The sequence below is a fragment of the Zosterops lateralis genome, assembly GCF_965231275.1.
Source record: "Zosterops lateralis genome assembly, chromosome: 3".
NCBI classification, from domain to species: domain Eukaryota; kingdom Metazoa; phylum Chordata; class Aves; order Passeriformes; family Zosteropidae; genus Zosterops; species Zosterops lateralis.
The window spans coordinates 16,537,815-16,555,455 of record NC_139764.1 but is presented as its reverse complement, the minus strand read 5'-3'; the positions used below and the strand labels follow the sequence as shown (position 1 = coordinate 16,555,455).

At 42.6% G+C, this 17,641-nt stretch overlaps 1 protein-coding gene across 1 annotated transcript; it reads left to right on the top strand.

The window, feature by feature from the left end:
* Positions 1-1,644: 1,644 nt before the first annotated feature.
* NEK2 (NIMA related kinase 2) lies at positions 1,645-9,746 on the top strand (the record flags this gene model as incomplete). Its single annotated transcript, XM_083856167.1, has 9 exons — positions 1,645-1,740; positions 1,910-2,136; positions 3,160-3,397; positions 4,076-4,158; positions 4,410-4,536; positions 5,300-5,519; positions 6,454-6,508; positions 6,593-6,681; positions 9,080-9,746. The coding sequence occupies 9 exons, from the start codon at positions 1,645-1,647 to the stop codon at positions 9,304-9,306; spliced, it is 1,362 nt and encodes a 453-aa protein (XP_083712293.1). The 3' UTR covers positions 9,307-9,746.
* Positions 9,747-17,641: the final 7,895 nt, after the last annotated feature.

Here is a 17,641-nt window from a genome sequence, read left to right as displayed (position 1 = left end):
GAAATAATTGAGACCATGTGGAGATGCAAAATGAGGAACTACTCTGTCCCGTTGCTGAATTTCTAGGTCAGGACATACAACTGTTCCCTTTCACACTTGATTCAGGAAAGCGTCCCTGCCCATGGCAGGAGGTTGGAACAAGATGATCTTCAGGGTCCCTTCCAGCCCTGGCCATGATGATTCTATACTATTACAAGAAGTTTGCAAAGCTTTGCTGAAGGAATTCCTGTTCCAGTCACAGCTACTGCCACACGGATAGAGATCAAATTGAATCCAGAACTGCACCTTGACATCATTCCTTATCATAAATGATGCAAGAAAATACACATTCTTCTTAAAATTTATATAATGCCATTTAGTATATTGTGGTGATACTCAGTGCCACTTAATGTAAGCACAGAATCTGCTGCCTCAGTGTTTGGATGTGGACCCACAGTTTGCTGTTTCCAAATTTTATGTTTTAAGCCATTTTAAGTTTTGGTTTGTTTCCAGCAGGTGGCTTGTGTATGATGTAGCATGGGTGTTAAAGCCATTACAATTTTTGGTTTCTTTCCAGCAGGTGGCTTGTGTATGATGTAGCACAGGTGTTCATATGTGGTGGGACAGGAGCGCAGCCATGATTTTGGCAGTTTTTCATGAGCGAGTTTTTGAGTAAGAATTTTTCCACACTGCTTTTAAAGGACGATTTTCACAGCACATGCTGAGCTGGAAGGGACCTGCAAGGATCATCGAGTCCACCCCTGGCCCCGCACAGGACACCCCAGGAGTCACTCCCTGTCCCTGAGGGCGCTGTCCAAAGGCTCCCTGCACTGCCAGGCTGTGCTGTGACACCGCCCCGGGGCCCGGCCACCCCCTGGGTGGAGAACCTTTCCCTGATACCCGCCCTCCCCCTGCCCTGACACAGCCTGAGGGCATTCCTTCCCTCGGCTCCTCTCACTGGGCCCCGCAGAGAAGAGATCGCTGCCTGTCCTTCCCCTTCCCCTCACCAGGAATCTCTAGACTGCAATAAATCCAGACTAGGTTTACATTATTTTAAACAGTTTAAGTTCTTCTCAGCATTTCTGAAAGATCAAAAAGCTCTGCTAAGACGTTCCAACTTTGTGTCACTATCTATCCAACACAGGTGAGCATTTCAGGAAAGGCGACAAAATTTACTGTTTTTTTAATGCAGAAGAACCCACCCCTTCCTGAGGAGCTGTGAGTATGTGCCTTATTTATACCTGCAGGCCCCTTCTAATATATTATTGATACCCCGTGCAGATCTAATAATATACCCTTCTAATCTAATACTGATACCCCGTGCAGACCCTTCTAATCAGGAAGAAGGGAAGGGAAGGAAACAAAAAGACGAGCCGGGAAAAAGAAAGCGAAACAGGAACAGCTGCGGGGGGCGCCCTCAGCCCCCGGGCGGGGCGGGGCCTCCCCTCGCCCCGCCCCCGATCTCGCGGCGTGCGCGGGCCCCGCCCCCCGGCGGTAACGGCCGTACCCGCCGGCCTTCGCGGGCGCTGTTTACGGCGGCGCAGCCAATGGGCGGGCGCGGCGCGCGGGCGGCGCGGCCAATGGGCGGGCGGGGCGGTGCGTTTGAACGGCGCGGCGCGAGCGCAGGGGCCTGCGTGCCCCGGCGGGGTCCGTGCGCCGCCCGCCATGCCCGGCCGCCCTGACGACTACGAGGTGCTGCTCACCATCGGCGCCGGCTCCTACGGGAAGTGCCGCAAGGTGCGCCGCAAGGCCGACGGCAAGGTGAGGAGGAGAAGGAGGAGGCGGCGGGGTAGCGCGGCTTTGCTGCTGCCGCGCGTCCCTGCCCGGTGCTCTCGGCCGCACGCGAGCCGGCGGCTCCGGCAGGCCCTGTGCCCCTGGCGCGGCCCCGCCGCTGCCCCGGTCACTCCCCAGGGTGTCTCTGCCCCCGCAGATCTTGGTATGGAAGGAGCTGGACTACGGCGCGATGACGGAGTCGGAGAAGCAGATGCTCGTGTCGGAGGTGAACCTGCTGAGGGAGCTGCGGCACCCCAACATCGTGCGCTACTACGATCGCATCATCGACAGGAGCAGCACCACCCTGTACATCGTCATGGAGTACTGCGATGGGGGAGACCTGGCCAGCCTGATCGCCAAGTGCGCCAAAGAAAGGCATGTGGAGTGTGCTTGTGGAATGTTTGGCACGAGTATTGGGCAGCCCAGAGAGAAGAGAAACTTATTTGGTAACTTCTGAGTAGTTTCGGATTTAACCCTGTGGATCCGACGACTCTTCTCACACGTGAAAGGTTTTGTACAAAGTTACAACAGTGGTGGGAACTTGCTATTGAGTGCATCACCGGATTGGATGTTGGTGCTGAAGCAGTAAAAAACCCAGAGCTCTCCTGTGAGGCAGAGGCAGTTGAGGGGTTTCTGGCTATGAATGGGGTTGAGAACATAAACCAGGAGGTCACAGCTGTTTTTGACAGGTAGCTTAGTCTGTGGGCTCTGGTCTTCCCCATGTATAAACTCCTGGGACCCTGTGTTTTATGAGAGCACTAAAATGGAGGGGTGGAGTGATTTTGAAAGCAATGTGATAAACTATTTTATCTGCCTATATATAGAGCTTGGAGATAAGTTGATAAGGCTTCACCTTGGTATAATGTTAGACTTAGCATCCTATGTAAGTATAGTGTCAATTTTTACAATCTTAGGTCAAACAGGTACATGGCACCACCTCTTTTACTTGGTGAGGATAGTCTAAAACAGGACTGTAGCTGCCCACCAGTATCAGTGTTTTCATTTAAGGAAGTCTGTATTAAAAAATCAGCCCTGTTTTGGATGTTATTGTATGTTGCTCATTATTAACAGGTGACAACATATTATTAAGTGATCAAAGGGACTGATCTCATCACAAAAGCATCAAATTGATATTTGTTGTGAAAATGCTATGTGTTTTACGGTTTGGGGGAAGAAGGAAATACTGCAGGGATTCTGCAATGAAAGCCTCAATGGCTTCTAATGTGTTTGCAGTGATGTTTTTCTTTTTAAAAAAATCAGTTTTAGAATACATAGATGCCTGTTGCTGATAGTGGTTATTGCAGTGGTGCTTTATAACAGTAGCATTAAAAAGTTATGGAACTAAAACTGACTAATCAAACTGACGTGTGCTCAGAAAATCCATTAAACAATGTGTTGGTTTTCCAGGCATTTCTTGGACGAAAGCTTCGTTCTCAGAGTGCTGACTCAGTTGACGTTGGCCTTGAAGGAGTGTCACAGGCGGAGCGATGGTGGAGTCACTGTGCACCGTGACCTGAAACCAGCAAATGTCTTTCTAGACAGCAAGCAGAATGTGAAACTTGGAGATTTTGGACTGGCTAGGATATTGCACCATGACACCAGCTTTGCCACAACGTTTGTTGGCACTCCATATTACATGTCTCCAGTAAGACCTCCCTTCCATACATGATCTTCCCTTTGCCCCTCCAAGGTGTGCTGTGTTGGTCTCAGAGTCTATGAATGTTTGGGAGATTTTAATGAAGACTTATTAGCCTTAAAATACAGGTGACTTTTTCATAGAGTATGTGTGTTCTGGAGACAAGGTTATTTTCATCTCTTTTCTTCCACACAATCAACTTCCTTCTAATTATAGTTGCTCTTCACTGTGTTAAGTTTTCTTATATTCTTGGGACATTGGAGATGTTGGAGTATATTGTTCCTGAAAATGAACAAGGAAGTTAGAGAGCTTTTATGCCTCATACTGTTAAGGTAAAGAGCTTATTGAATTACCTCCTAACGGTAGGATTTTTGTTTGTAGTGGAAATGAGCAGGAATGGCTTATTTCCCTGATATGGGGCACTTTGTGTGGGAAAGATTAATGTTGACTGAAATAGAGTTGCATCAGCTAAAGATTGGTGCAACATTTCAGTCTTCTACAGTGTAGTAGTGCCACAAATAGTTAAAATCCTTCCAGTAAGAGTGGATATGGCAATTAATTAAGATGGAATATTAGAAGTTTCTCCGGTATTTAATGGCTTATTTCAGGTTTGAATAGTAGCTGATTATCCTGTAATAGTGTAACCATGTCTTTGTTAATAAACCTAAGATTGCTCTCTTTCTTTAGGAACAAATGAACTACCTGTCATACAATGAAAAATCCGACATCTGGTCGCTAGGATGTCTCGTGTATGAGTTATGTGCTCTTTCGTAAGTATGGTAATGTCATAACAAATGTGGGAGCATAACTGCTAATGTAGGTGTGATTATATTTTGTATAGATGAAAGCTTAAAGGTTTCAGTGACTAGTCCTAGATTTTTATTTCTCTATTGGTCTTGACATTAGGTAGTCAAAACAAACCTTGACTGCAGGGTTTTTTCATAGTCTGATTTTTTTTTTTTCCTGAAAATAAGTCCTGTAAAACTAGTAAAAAAATCCAAGAAAAAAATTTCTTTTTCAGGCCTCCATTTACAGCTTACAACCAAAAGGAGCTGGCAGAGAAGATAAGGGAAGGGAGGTTCAGGAGAATACCATATCGTTACTCAGATGAGCTGAACAACCTTCTCAAGGAGATGCTGAATGTAAAGGTAAGAACCAATTACTAATTTTTCCACCTAAAATTTGACCTCGTACTGAAATACTATTTTTTTTTGTCTTAGTTATGAAACAAACCAACCTGGAGTAGTGGTTGTTATCACTTTGTCACTGGAAGTGTCCCTTGTAGAGGAAGGAGGGAGGAGTTATGCTGAGTCCATCAAACAAAGGCAGCAGTTCAAGTGTCGTGCCAGGGTCACAGGATGCCAAAAGGCTGTCTCCATATTGGCTTACATGGGATTTCCTGACTGCATGCCTATTGAGGTTTTCTGATTTCAGGGTTAAAATGGTTCCAGCGTGTTTGGAAGCTGGAAGGGGCCTTCATTTTAGGGTTTGCTTTATATGGCTAATGTATAGCTTGTTCCCCTATGGCTGGTGTGGGGGTGTTGAGAAGAACATGGCATGGGACAACAAAGCTGTAACAAGCACCCAAGCCTCCAGCAGGCATGGATTGTTCAGCAGAGTGTTAGCTGAGGAATCTGCTGGCAGCTGCCTTTGCACACTCACCCACCCCCTTCTGACTCTGCAAGGAGAGGGTCCCTGGGCTGGGAGACACAGACTTGCAGCTCTGGATCTGAAGGCTGGTAACAGCCTCCTCCCTTAGCTTTTATTATCTGGTTGTGGTACTGCTTCCTAACTCCAGGTTTCTCCAATCTCTCCTTCACTTTGTAGCACCTCAGCTGGTCTTGCTTGGGAATCTCTGGCCTTAATGTTTCTTCTTACAGATGGAACCTGTTGGTAATGTCTTTCCTTTAGGATTACTGCCGACCTTCTGTTGAAGAGATTCTGCAGCACCCCGTGATAGAAGATGTGGTGACAGAAGAACAAAAACAAAATTTTGAAAGAAGAGGCTTGAGACCATGGGTTCCAGAAAGGCTGCAGTTCTCAGATGTTGCAGTGCATGAGCTGAAACGGAAGGAGCAACAATTACAGGAGCGAGAGCAAGCCATTAAAGAGAGAGAACACCGTCTGGAGCGTATGCTATTCCATTTTGGGAAGGGGGTGGCAATGGGATTCTGATTCAGTTGGAGGAAGAAAAAGTAGACAGTTTTCACAACCATCATTCTAATGCACTAGGGTACTGTAGTCCTGCATTCACCACCAGAGTTGTGTCTAAAGACCAAATCAAGAATTGCTCATGGCTTACTCTGCTGTACTAACTTCTGTTTTAAGTTACTAAGATAGAATTGGTGGTTTAAATGTGGAGTGTGGTTTGTGAAGGTTATTAAACATGAGTGGCAGTTAGGAAGGTACACAGAACTGTAGGGTCTGCACTGTGCAGGGTAGGTTGCTTTTCATCTACTGTGTAAGTAAACATTGCCTAGACTAACATGTAAATTAAGGTGAGCCGCATGCTGGAGGAAAAAAAAAAACTTTGAGTAATCTGCCAACTGCTTTTATAAAAGCTGCACCCCGCAGGTAGCTTACCTGTGAGTATATAGATGCCTGGTCCTCAGGTGTTGACACTTCCTGCCCACATAAAATATCTCTGTGCATGCAGTGGGCTCTACAATACATTTTTAAACCATATGTATTTTTTTATCTGAGCCTCAATAACAGCTGCTACTGTTGTAAGCAGAGTGTTTAATCATAGCTGAATTATAATATCTGGTGTCATGTGTGCCATGAGTTAATGTGCAGAACAGAAAGTTGCTATCTCTGTTGCAGACATGTCAGAGTTTGGGACAGAAGTGTGCCTGGCAGTTCAGAGTACTTGTCAGTGCTTTATTAGTGCATTGATAAAGGTGTATCTACACAGCAGTTACTTCTGTTTAGAGCCATAGAATCAGAAGTGTGGGTGCATCTGACTGGCTATTACTGCTGTCTTTCCCTGTGAGAGAAGCCCCCCATGCACAGTCACTCTAACATTTACATGTTCACACTGCATACTACCATATTTCTGCTTCCAGAGAGAGAACGGGAACTCTGTGTTCGGGAGAGACTGGCAGAGGACAAACTTGCTAGGTATCTTACTAACCTATAATATACTCTATATTAGAAACTCTACAGTCCTACAACAAAAAGCTTAAACTTCTCTTTCCAAACCAGAGCTGAAAACCTGATGAAGAGGTGCAGTTTCCAAAAGCAACAGCCGCAGCCACAGCCACAGCCGGAAGTAACGTGTGTGGAAGGTCCAGGTATGCACATATGCAAGAAGGCGTTTGCACAGGTCAATGTATGCAGGTGTGACCAGAAGAGATCCCCTGGTGCTCAATGTGCTTGGCACAGTCCCCTTAGGGCAAGGCAAAGCCCATTTATGGCTGCATGGTTGAGAAGAGACTTCTGATTTTCTGCTTTGCAAAAGGACTTAAGGAGTGATGCTCAACCATAAGTCTGAGTTAGCACTGTTTGCACTGCAATCTTGTGCTGTCTGGGAAATTAGGTTCTTGTGGTGAACTAAGGGACGTGCCTCCTTGTAACCCAAACCTTTCTCAGAGCTGCACTTATTTTATGTATGGATGTCTTTTTTTACAGACCTTTGATTTAGTTAATTTTAATAAAATTGCACATGTCTAATAAATTCAGCTTTCATTAAACTTCCAAAAGTCTCAACATGGGAAATATTTGTTGCAAGAGACCCAGCTGTGACTGGTGGGTGCACCATATAAATGATGAAGCATACACACTACTATAGAATGAAAGGAAAACTCATATTTGAAAATACAGTAAAATGCTTCCTGACTGCCTCTAGTCCAGTCTATTTTACAGTAATATTTTATACTCACTTTGCCCTTGACTGTTCAATCTTTGCTATCAAAAGGCTGTTAATTGCTCCCATCTTTTGTTATTGAAAATAATATTCAAGTAGCTAAATGCCTTTTTAGATAGTGGTAGGAATAGTGAAGAGCTGGGTCAGAAGTAGTAATCTAGAACAAAGACATGTGAACACTCTTTAACATGCAGTAACACTCTCTTCATTTAGTTTTGGTCTGATAAAGCAAGATAAGCATATCAATGCCTCCAAAGCAAATAAAACTGAAGTAGCTTTTTCTTTTTTTCCCCAAGAAGTGCCTATCAGAGCAGAAAACGACAAAGTAAAAATGTCCCTAGAAATTGCTCCACCCGTCTCTCAACATCTTGTCTGACATCGACACATTAAAGAATTTGAGAACGAACTTGCTTTTGGCTTTCTGATGTTGCACCTAAAACTGGATGACTGAAGGCGAATGAGCTTCAGCTCTTCCTTCTGTTCTCTTCTGCATTTCCCACCCCTTTACATGATATTTTGACCTTACTAGGCATATTATTTTTGAGAACAGGCAAAATGAGTTTGGGTGGTTAATACCTCAAGCTAGATAATGCAGCAAAATCAACACAGTTTTTAAAAATCTGACCAAATCTTGCAATAGTTGCAGAGCATTTGTTTTGCTGCTTTTCCCTTTCATTCCACGGTGCTCTTATACAACTCTTTCTATATATTTCATACAAATGCATCAAGTGCTTCTCCAGTAGTGGTACCAAGATAGCTTTGCTTGTATTTTCAGTTGCTCAAATATTGCTGTATTTTTCACAACTGGATTGCATCTCACACATCTCTTAGAGCCCTAATTTCTCTTGGAAGTCCATTGTTTGGTTCACTTGACAGTAAAATGAAATACCAAAAATCCTGGGTTTTAAGGCAGTGTCCTAAACACTAGCCTATTTTTCCAGGGATTTTCTGATTCTTAGTGAACCATTTAATGTTAAAACAGATCTCACTTACTAATAAAGCTAAAAAATACTGAAATATTTGCTGGCTTTTTTAATTCCTTCTTGCTCTTTTGTGCTTATTGCATTCTTGCTGTAGCCTCATAATTTGACAATAAGGCTTCAGTGTTAAAATTAGAATAGTTAGATCTTTGATTAAATAAAAATAGGTCCTTAAGTTGGGCCTTGTGAAGTTGGCTCTTATGTGAGGCAACTCTGCTGTTATATAGCTTTTGATGGCAGTTTTTCTACTCTTGAGTCATTAACTGCCTGTTGATAGTGGCATGCTGTAGGATACACTATGAAAATTCCTGTTATGGAAGCTGCAGTGAAAGTAGCTTGTTAATTTTTAATTCACCTAAACTCATTACTCATCAAGTCAGCCTAATTTGTACCCCAGTGACTTAATACAAGGATAGAGTTGGAACAATGTGGGTAAAGTACAAAGACCACTGGACAGGCTGAATCTGCCCCTGCCGTGAAGCAAAGACAAGTTTTTTTCAGTAGCTGAAAAAATTAAAAAGCTGAAAATTCATTTTTCATTTTCTTTTGGAGCTGGTTTATGTTACTCTTTATTTAATTCTTGTTCTTCAGAAGAAGCATCATGTCTTTTCTTCTTACTCAATCTTTCCTTAGGTATAAAATTACTATGGCATATATCCTTTTACCACTGTCATTTAAAAATAGTTTTCAATTTTTTCTCAAAATATAGAAAAGACTTGTTACTATTAACTGAGATACATTTAATTAGATCACTTAAAGCCATAGGTAGATGACAAAATGGGCACCAGGGTTAAAAGCAATAAATGCTGGAAGATACACTAATGCAGTACTTTTTGATTTCTTAAGATAACGCACTCCCGCTTCCCCTTTCTACAACCAAGAAGAACTCACTCTTAGATGGAAATGAAGAGAAAGCTGTGCCTCCTCATAATATGGAAAACTATCTCCTTTCCAAAGGGAAAAGCTCTGATCTCAAAAGGCGTCTATATGCTGCGAATCTACGGGCTCAAGCACTGGCTGAACTGGAAAAAAACTATCAATCAAAGAGCAGACAAATCTTGGGCATGCGTTGAAACTGTAACATATATTTATCTTTGAAAAGAAGATTAAATGTATAGGCAGATACTTGTGCCTCCCTCTCTTAAGCTAGAACCTACTGAAAAATTATTTAACAGTTGTACAAACTCTTAGTTTATGACAGGTAGTTTATGATAAATGCGTAAGATGCTATATGATGAAAATAGGTTCTTTTGATACCAAATAAAACAAACTGAATTAATTGTATTATTAAAGAAAAATATTTTGGTCCTCCTGTTTACCACACTATACTCTTCTAAAAATATAAAGAATGAATATATATAAATGATTTGTTTAAAATCATTTGTTTAAAATCTGATGTGAAAAATTTTTCAGGTGAAAAATGTTCAGAGATTCACATGATGCTGTATGTAATGCACAGTTGTTGATAAAGGAAGTGTTGATATTCTGTATATGTGGGAAAACAGTGCCTTCTTTTCTGCAGTTGTAAATATTTTTTAACAAAAGAACACAAAGATTTTATGCATCTCTTCCTACTAAGTAAGTGCCTTATTGAAGCAGGTTACTTTTAATGTTGTGTTTTGACTAATGAGTGGGATGGGTTGGAATAACAATTTCTGAGCTTATACTCCTTTCTGCCTGAGCAGCTGAATGCCTTGTCCATCCTCCTCCAAGGCCTGTGCCAGGGCATGGCATTTCAAATAACACTTTCTTTGCCTTGCCTTGAAACTGTGTTATAAACTGATCCCCTGAGACTGCTGTTCATGATGGGACAGCATCCAGTGTATTAGCATGGGTGTTTTGGGGTGGGGCAGTTTTCCTTTAAATAGTAAATCTGTATTTTCTTGAAGCTTAGGAGGTATCTCCATCTTACTCTTAACAATTCTCTGCTAATGTAGGAGTTGCTCACTTAGGGTGGTGTAAGTATTATGCACTCAGAGTCATGAATTTTAACATGTCCTTTGAAACTGTTGTGTATATAAAGATTTTTTTTTTCTCTGGATTGAAATGCCATAAAACATACATTCTTAGAAAACAGCTTGTTTTCAAGACATCTGTTTCCTTATTGGGCTATAAATGTTATCTGAGGAGGTATTCTAGACGGTTTTTACTTCCTAAGAGAGAATCTTCTTTGAAACATCTATTTAATTTGACATACTAGATCATCTTATGGGTCTCTTCCAACCCAAATCATTCTATGATTTGCAGATAAAGAAGTACTTGTGTAACCCAACAACAGATCTGCTCTAGCAGATTCTTAACAACCCCTTAACATTGGCTTCCAGAGTGGTTGCTGTTTTCACCACAACCTTTCCTTAAAAGAATTAGAGATGACTATTTTGTTTGCTAATCTAAAACTACCAACATTTTGGTGGTCATTCCTCAGCAGTGGGTGTGGTGGGAATGTGCCATGTGGATCAATGCAGCTTTCTTTTGCATTCGTTCATATTTTTGAAGCTTCTCACATATATGGAGGGTAAATCCCTGTTTTGTCACCATGTCTGCACACTTAGGTTTTTCTGTTCTGTGCCTCAGTCACTGTATTGCACTGCAGTGCAGTTCTGGCCTTCATGGGGATCTTTATGCCTTAACCCATAAAACATTAAAGGATAAGACAAACAGTGGTCTTCGTACAGTCAGAAAAACCCCAAAAGATTCAAGAATGTTTTGTCTGTAAAATGGAGGTATCAGTGAAAGGAGGAAAACAAGCAGCCAAGAAAATAAATTGATACTGATTCATAAAGGACAATATTCATAGAGTCACGGAATGGTTTGAGTGGGAAGGAACCTTATGGATCTGCCATGGACAGGAACACTTCACTAAACCAGGTTGCTCAGAGCTCCATCCACCCTGGCCTTGAATGCTGTCAGGGACCATCCAGGAAACATCCATAACTTCTCTGGGCAATCTGTTCCAGTGCCTCACCACCCTCACAGCAAAAAACTTCTTTCTTAGAATCTAATCTAAACCTACTCTCTTTCTGTTAAAAGCCATTCTCCCTTGTCTTGTCACAACGTGCTTTTGTAAACAGACTGTCATCTTTCTTGTAGGCTCTGTCCAGCAATGGCAAGGCCACAGTTAGAGCACCCCAAAACTTTCTCCTCTCCAGGCTGAGCAATCCCAATTATCTTAACCTTTCCTCATGGGGGAGGTGCTCCATCTCTCCAATCATCTTGTGAAAGAGCTGGCGTTTACAAATGCTCTGTTTTTAGCACAACCAAGGTAAGGAAATGGCTTAAGAGTGAAACACACATTTCTTCATTTTAAAGTACTATGCCTTGAGAGAGCACGGTCTGTGTCTTTCCTCTTCCTTTAATTCTCTAGTAACCTCAAGATGGCACTGTTGCCTTGTCATTTATAAGAACTTCTTCAATTATACATTCATCCAGAATCTAATGTCTTATTTACATTTATTTTTACCTGTTTTGTTCTAAGCACGTTGCTGCAAGATGCTGACTTACTTTGGCTACGGATGCTTTAGTACTTGCTGGTGCAATTAATTATAATTATCTCCGATTTGCCATTTTGCATCTTTTATGCATGCATTATAAAAATAGCTGAATCAAAGTCTTGGTTAACAACTATGCTGTTATGAATCTGAAATGCTACAGAGAGTGGAAACTGTATCAATCACAATGGCAGTAATAAATGAGAACAGCTTAGGTTACAACTGTAGCATTAAGCTGTTTAACTGTATTACTACAGTGTCTTCTTGAAGTATTATCAGTCTAATATGATAAATGCAGTATTTATTGAGGGTTTTGAAATAAGAACTTCCTACCAGTATGTGTCAAACATAGTGAAAGGCATCCTGGAGATGGTCTTCATTCTCTCTCAGGATTTTTGCTTTGGAATCCTGAAATTCACATTTTCCTGCAAGGGCGGAATTATTTTTCCACTAGAATGTGTGTAGCGTGGGAATCACACTCAGGATGCAATTTTCAAACATATTCAGGAAATAAAACATTCACAAATAGAACAGTTATGGGAATGGTGACTGCTTATGGAGTGCTTCCAAACATTACCATCATGCTGATGGATATTCTAATGTCTTAGAAGGGAAGTGGATACATATGGATATGGTACAGCTTAAGCCTTACAGGATGATAATAATGGTGTACACTGTGGAATGTTGTGAGAGAAATTAATTAATGTTTAATACAGATGTCAGGAATTTTAATAATAGGAGTAGTTGTGAGCACCTCTGAAATCACTAAAGTTTTATACGCATAAGAACATGAAGGATAGCCTAGGGAAGTTGCATCATCTTTGAAAAATACAGACCAGTCTCCTGATTTTCAGCAGTCATGCCCTGTCCCCTCTGCAGCCATCTGAACAGCACTTAAACAGTGTGAAAGCTGGGCAGATAAAAAACTTAATGAAAATCAGAGATAAATATAGAGGACCATCAAGCTTCTTCACAAAAATGGGAGATGCCACTTCTGAGTTTCCATCTCTTTGGGTCCCTGTGGCAAGTGTGGCCCCCATACCCCAGAAGGGTCTTCTCCACGGTGGTAAATCTGCATTTCTCCAGCTGTGCCAGACCTTTGGCTGTTGCTCATCACCCATTCCAACAAAGAGATGTGGAAAATACGTGGGAGGACCATCATGCCATCAGTGGAGCTGATGCTGTGCCGGAGATCCAGGGCCTCGCCACAGGGAATGTTAATAGAGTCTAGGTATAATAGTACATAAAACTTGCCAAAATCACCATCTGACAGCCAGAACCCAGGGTTCTGTGTTGTGTTCTCCATCTCCAAAGAAAGTTGTAAAACACCAGCAAGCAGCATTTCCAGGTTTTCACCCAGCTTTAGTGGTTATTGCTTAGGGTATATGGTTTAGCCTTCAGTGATTGCCAGGAGTGTACGGCTTACAGGGTATCCCTGTGGTCCAGGGCCTATGGTTTATTGATCCCTGTGCACTCACACCTCCTGCTTTTTTCATTTATGATTCATAGCTGCTGTTCAGTGTTTTGTGGTTTGCTAGAGTAAATTATAAACTCCTGAGAGATACAATTCTCAAATTCTACCCCTGAAGTAAGATTTGTAATCTTCTTTCTTCACTGTACAGAGTTCATCTCTCTGTGGTCGGTGTTGATTGATGCTGAGACTTCTCTAAGTTTAGCTATTGAAGTCCACAGAATGGATCAGACACAAGTGAGGCGAGGGGTGGATAGGTGAGGAGGTGTCAGCTTTAAACCCAGGGTGGGAATGTCTCTTCATGAGGAGCTCCTGGGGACAGAAAAGAGAGGCAAGAAGATACTTCCCTATCTCCCACGATCCTCTTCTTCCTACAGTATCCATTTTCCAATCAATACAGGCTATAGTTTATTTAATCACTTTCATGCTAGGGGGCACAAAGCACTCCAAAGCTGCTCAAGTCCAGTGCAGCCTGGCCATTTTGTAGGAGCCTACAGGTGGAAGATGAACGATTTTGGCAGGGGTTGACCTGAAATGGCATTTTGTCACTTCTGATTTCCTTCCAGCTTTCACAGGGGGTGAGACTTGTACCCCTGCAACACACTTGCTTTTCACATTCACACGTGTGCCTGGGTGGCAGTTCAGGGCCACTGAAGTGGCTACTGCAGTTTGAAACAGGGGCTGTTGTTTCATTCTTTGGGTTGCCTAACCCCCTCCTAACTACAATAAAGCTGGTGAGCAAGGACACAAAATGATTGCCTTGGAGGAAGGGGACCAAAAGACTAAAGTTTATTTTTGACCATGAATAAAGTGTTTTGTCCTCATAAAAACATTTCTCCTCATTTTCTCCTAACCCCCTTTCTTCAAACTCACAGTAAAAGTGAGAATATTTTCACGTGGTGAGGTGCTGGCACTCTGAGGAGGAGAGAAGACAGAAATTGCTGTCAGTGGGAGAAAACTCCTGTCCACCCTCTCCCAGTGTCCCCAGTGCCCCCAGCACTCAGGCCACACTGGGGCGCTCAGAGCTGCACCCAAGAGTCCTAACCGATTCTGCATTCTGGAGAAGAGCAGGACGGAGGGATAGGTGCCACCTTCTCCAGAGGTGCAAGAATGGGATGCTTGTGTGCCACCTTGCACCCTCCCAACACTGTTATTTGCTCTGTGCCATGAAGCCAGGTACCCACCCCGAGACTCCTGTGGGGTGAAGAGCAGCCAGCCTGGATGATGTCCTCATTGTTGTCCACTGGAAGGTCTCCACAGCCCGTGTCATAGAGCAGGATGTCCAGGGACTGGATCATCCCCAAATGGCCACCGTAGCAGTGGAAAGCAGATCCACTCTGGAAGGCTGTACTTTGGCATTCCTGCAGGACACAGGCAGAGCTGCTGCTCCCTCTCAGACCCTCGTTTATTCAGGCATCCTGGGGATGTGAGGGCTGCACTGGTGGCACAAGGCACACCCACTGCCTTCTCACCAGCACCTGCCTCTTGTTTACAAACTGGGTTGTGAAAGGAAGCCTCTGGTGCTGGAAGAGGACGGCTGAGTAGGGAAAACCCTGCCTTTATGCCCTTACCCCCTACACCTGCATTGGCCAAGAAAAATATCATAGGCCAAAGCTGAAAAGGGGAGTAGAACAGCCCAAATCCTTCTGCGACTGAAAACAATACCAGAATCGCTGCTCCCCCAGGAGAACCCAGAAGTCCCGAGTTCACCCTGGATGCTCCATCACAAGCACAAAGCCATTGGGGATTTCCAACCAGCCCAGGGGCCTCACGGCGGCCGCGGAAGCCACAGAAGGAGGGGGCATGGGAGGGATGAGCGGGGCAGCGAGAGGAGAGCAGGCAGAAAACCGCTCGGGAGAGCCGCTCCTCCTGCTGCTGGTGCTGCAGATGCTCTATTGGGCACTTTCTTTTTAAAAAAATTCTCTCTCTCTCTCTCTTTTTTTTTTTTTTTTTTTTTTTTTTTTTTTTTTTTTCAGTTTCTATTCCATTTTCAGAGCCACTTTCTGGCAGTAGCACTCGCTGCCGAGTTCAGTTCCAAACTCAGCATCATTGCCGTGATTTGTGGCGTTTGCACGCGGCCAGCCGTGTTTGCATTGCCTCACTCGTGTGCAAGGCTCACTGTCAGAAACGGAAATGGATTCTAAAGCCTTTCTGCAGGTCCTGCCCCTGCATCCCTTACCGAGCTGTTTCTCCACATCTTCAGCTTGGGGAAACTCGCAATTTTCTCAAAGAAACCCCAAAACCTCTCAACAAAAAACCCCCAAACCAACCAACCAAACAAAATGTACCCAAACCCAAAACAAAAAACCCCACTCAACAGAAAAGAGCCACTTCCCTCCCCCCTCAAACCCCTCAGCTTTAGAAAGTGGGATTGAATAAATTACTGTGCTGTAGTGAAGTACTTTGAAATCTATAGATGTTGAATAATGCTATTTAACTCTTCCTAGTTAGGAGTAGATAAGATATGCTGTATGTAAGCAATTGGTACAAAGTTGGAGAAAAACTGCATGTTTTGCATGAATTTATTATTGTTATTATTATAAAAACATGTACTACCAAATATACTGCCAGCTGCAGTCCTAATCCAGTATCCCACAATATCGGGCTGTGAATGAATAGTTTCAAGAGATGTTACAGTAGAATCACCAATTGTTCTCTTCCAGAAAATCAGAAGCATTGGCAAGGAAAGCACTGAATAAAAACGAGCCTTTGCAGTGGTGAGGACAGCTTTCAGTATATGCAAACACAGAATTGTCTCCTACTCTCCTTGTTAGTAACCAAACACAGAACAGTGAGCATCTTCCCGATCGTATTCCCCTCATTCTCCCTAGTGACTCAGCCTGGAAGAACAGGAGCTGCTCACTGCTTTAATGCCAGGAGGACTCCTTACCGTGCTGTAAATCCTCCTCCAGCCCCAGCAGCGCTGGGGAACGGGACATGAACCCAGCCTCACACCATATGTCCCCAAGCTGCATTAAGACCCAAAATTAGTAGTGAGGTCCCTTCCTGTCCTTGGCAAGGAACAAGTAATAAATGCATGTAATAAGCATGGACATAATCTATAATACATAATATTATATTTTCTGTATAAATATATAGCATGCATGCAAATATTAAAATACAAAATATAATGTCTAATAGATACATGTATGTAATGTAAATATAGACTATAATAAAGAATTAAATAAATGCATGTACTAGACATTTCTCAGCCTGGGAGTTATTCCAAGGAAATTCCCATTTAATACTTGCATTACCTGGCAGTGAGTTTTTGGTCTGTTTTAAGCATGTATCTAGAAGAAACAACCCCATGCTGTTATGTTGTCCTTGCACAGCTATCAGGTCCCTCTCAACAGACCAACACAGGCCACAAGGTAAACTGAAAATGTCTCTCTGGCAACATCCAACCTTCTAATTTTATTACTTAAATTAAGCCCAGTAACTGATAAGAGGAAGTTCACTCTGAATTATTAACAGGGTGAACCTGTCAGTATGTGCACTCAGTGCTCTGCTTCCTCATCTGGGTCGTTCAGAGTAGTGTCACTCTTGCTTATGTGTTTTATGAAGTGGTTACTTCTTCAAGAAAGAGGAAGGATAATTTTAGGTAATTTTACATAGATTACTGAGTAGGTATCAAAAGACTATATTTGATATGCTTTCCATTTTAATTTTTTTTTCTAAGCTAATTGTCCCTTGGTATGGGAGGGAGAGTGGTTGTTAAAACAACAGTAGTTTCTTTACAGGTACTTGGGGTTTCACTGTAATTTCCCTGCGGTGGTAGAAATATTAACCCTAATTCAGCATCATTGGAAGCAAAGGATTTCCATGTAACTGCCTTTTCAAGGCATGTGTTATAATTGGAAATTCTAATTTAGTACCCATTTCACGATTACATCTTCCTCTGTCAGTTATGGAGAAACTTTTTATAAAAATTTGGGCTTAACATCATAATAAAAAGTCCATTGACCCTCAGCTGTTCATTAGGGTCATCTCTCTGCAGTATATTATTTCTGGATTTTCTCTTATATTGATGCTCATTAATGTTTTATTTATCTACTTCTGAAACATTTCCAGTGTGTGGACCTGAGTGATTGGGGCTGCTCTTGCCAGAAGATACTGGCAGGCAGGGGATAGCCAGACTGCAGGCCTGAGATACTGAGGAATGAGATGGCTTCCCCACAACCTGAAACATTTCCATCACTGCTGGATAGATTTCAAGAAGACAGTACACAATTTAGGCAGGAGTCCCTGATGTTGGAATCTCTGAGACAGGGTTTAAAGTTATATCAAAGCCACAGCTCCTAATGATCAGCCTTTGAGCAATAATTTCAGAACCTGCCCTTGAGATTTTCTGTAATTTTTCTTTACTTAGAGCATCTGCAAAGAACAGGGAACTCCTAAGAAAACCTGCCCTTTTTCACAAAATACAAATCCTACTAAGAACTATTG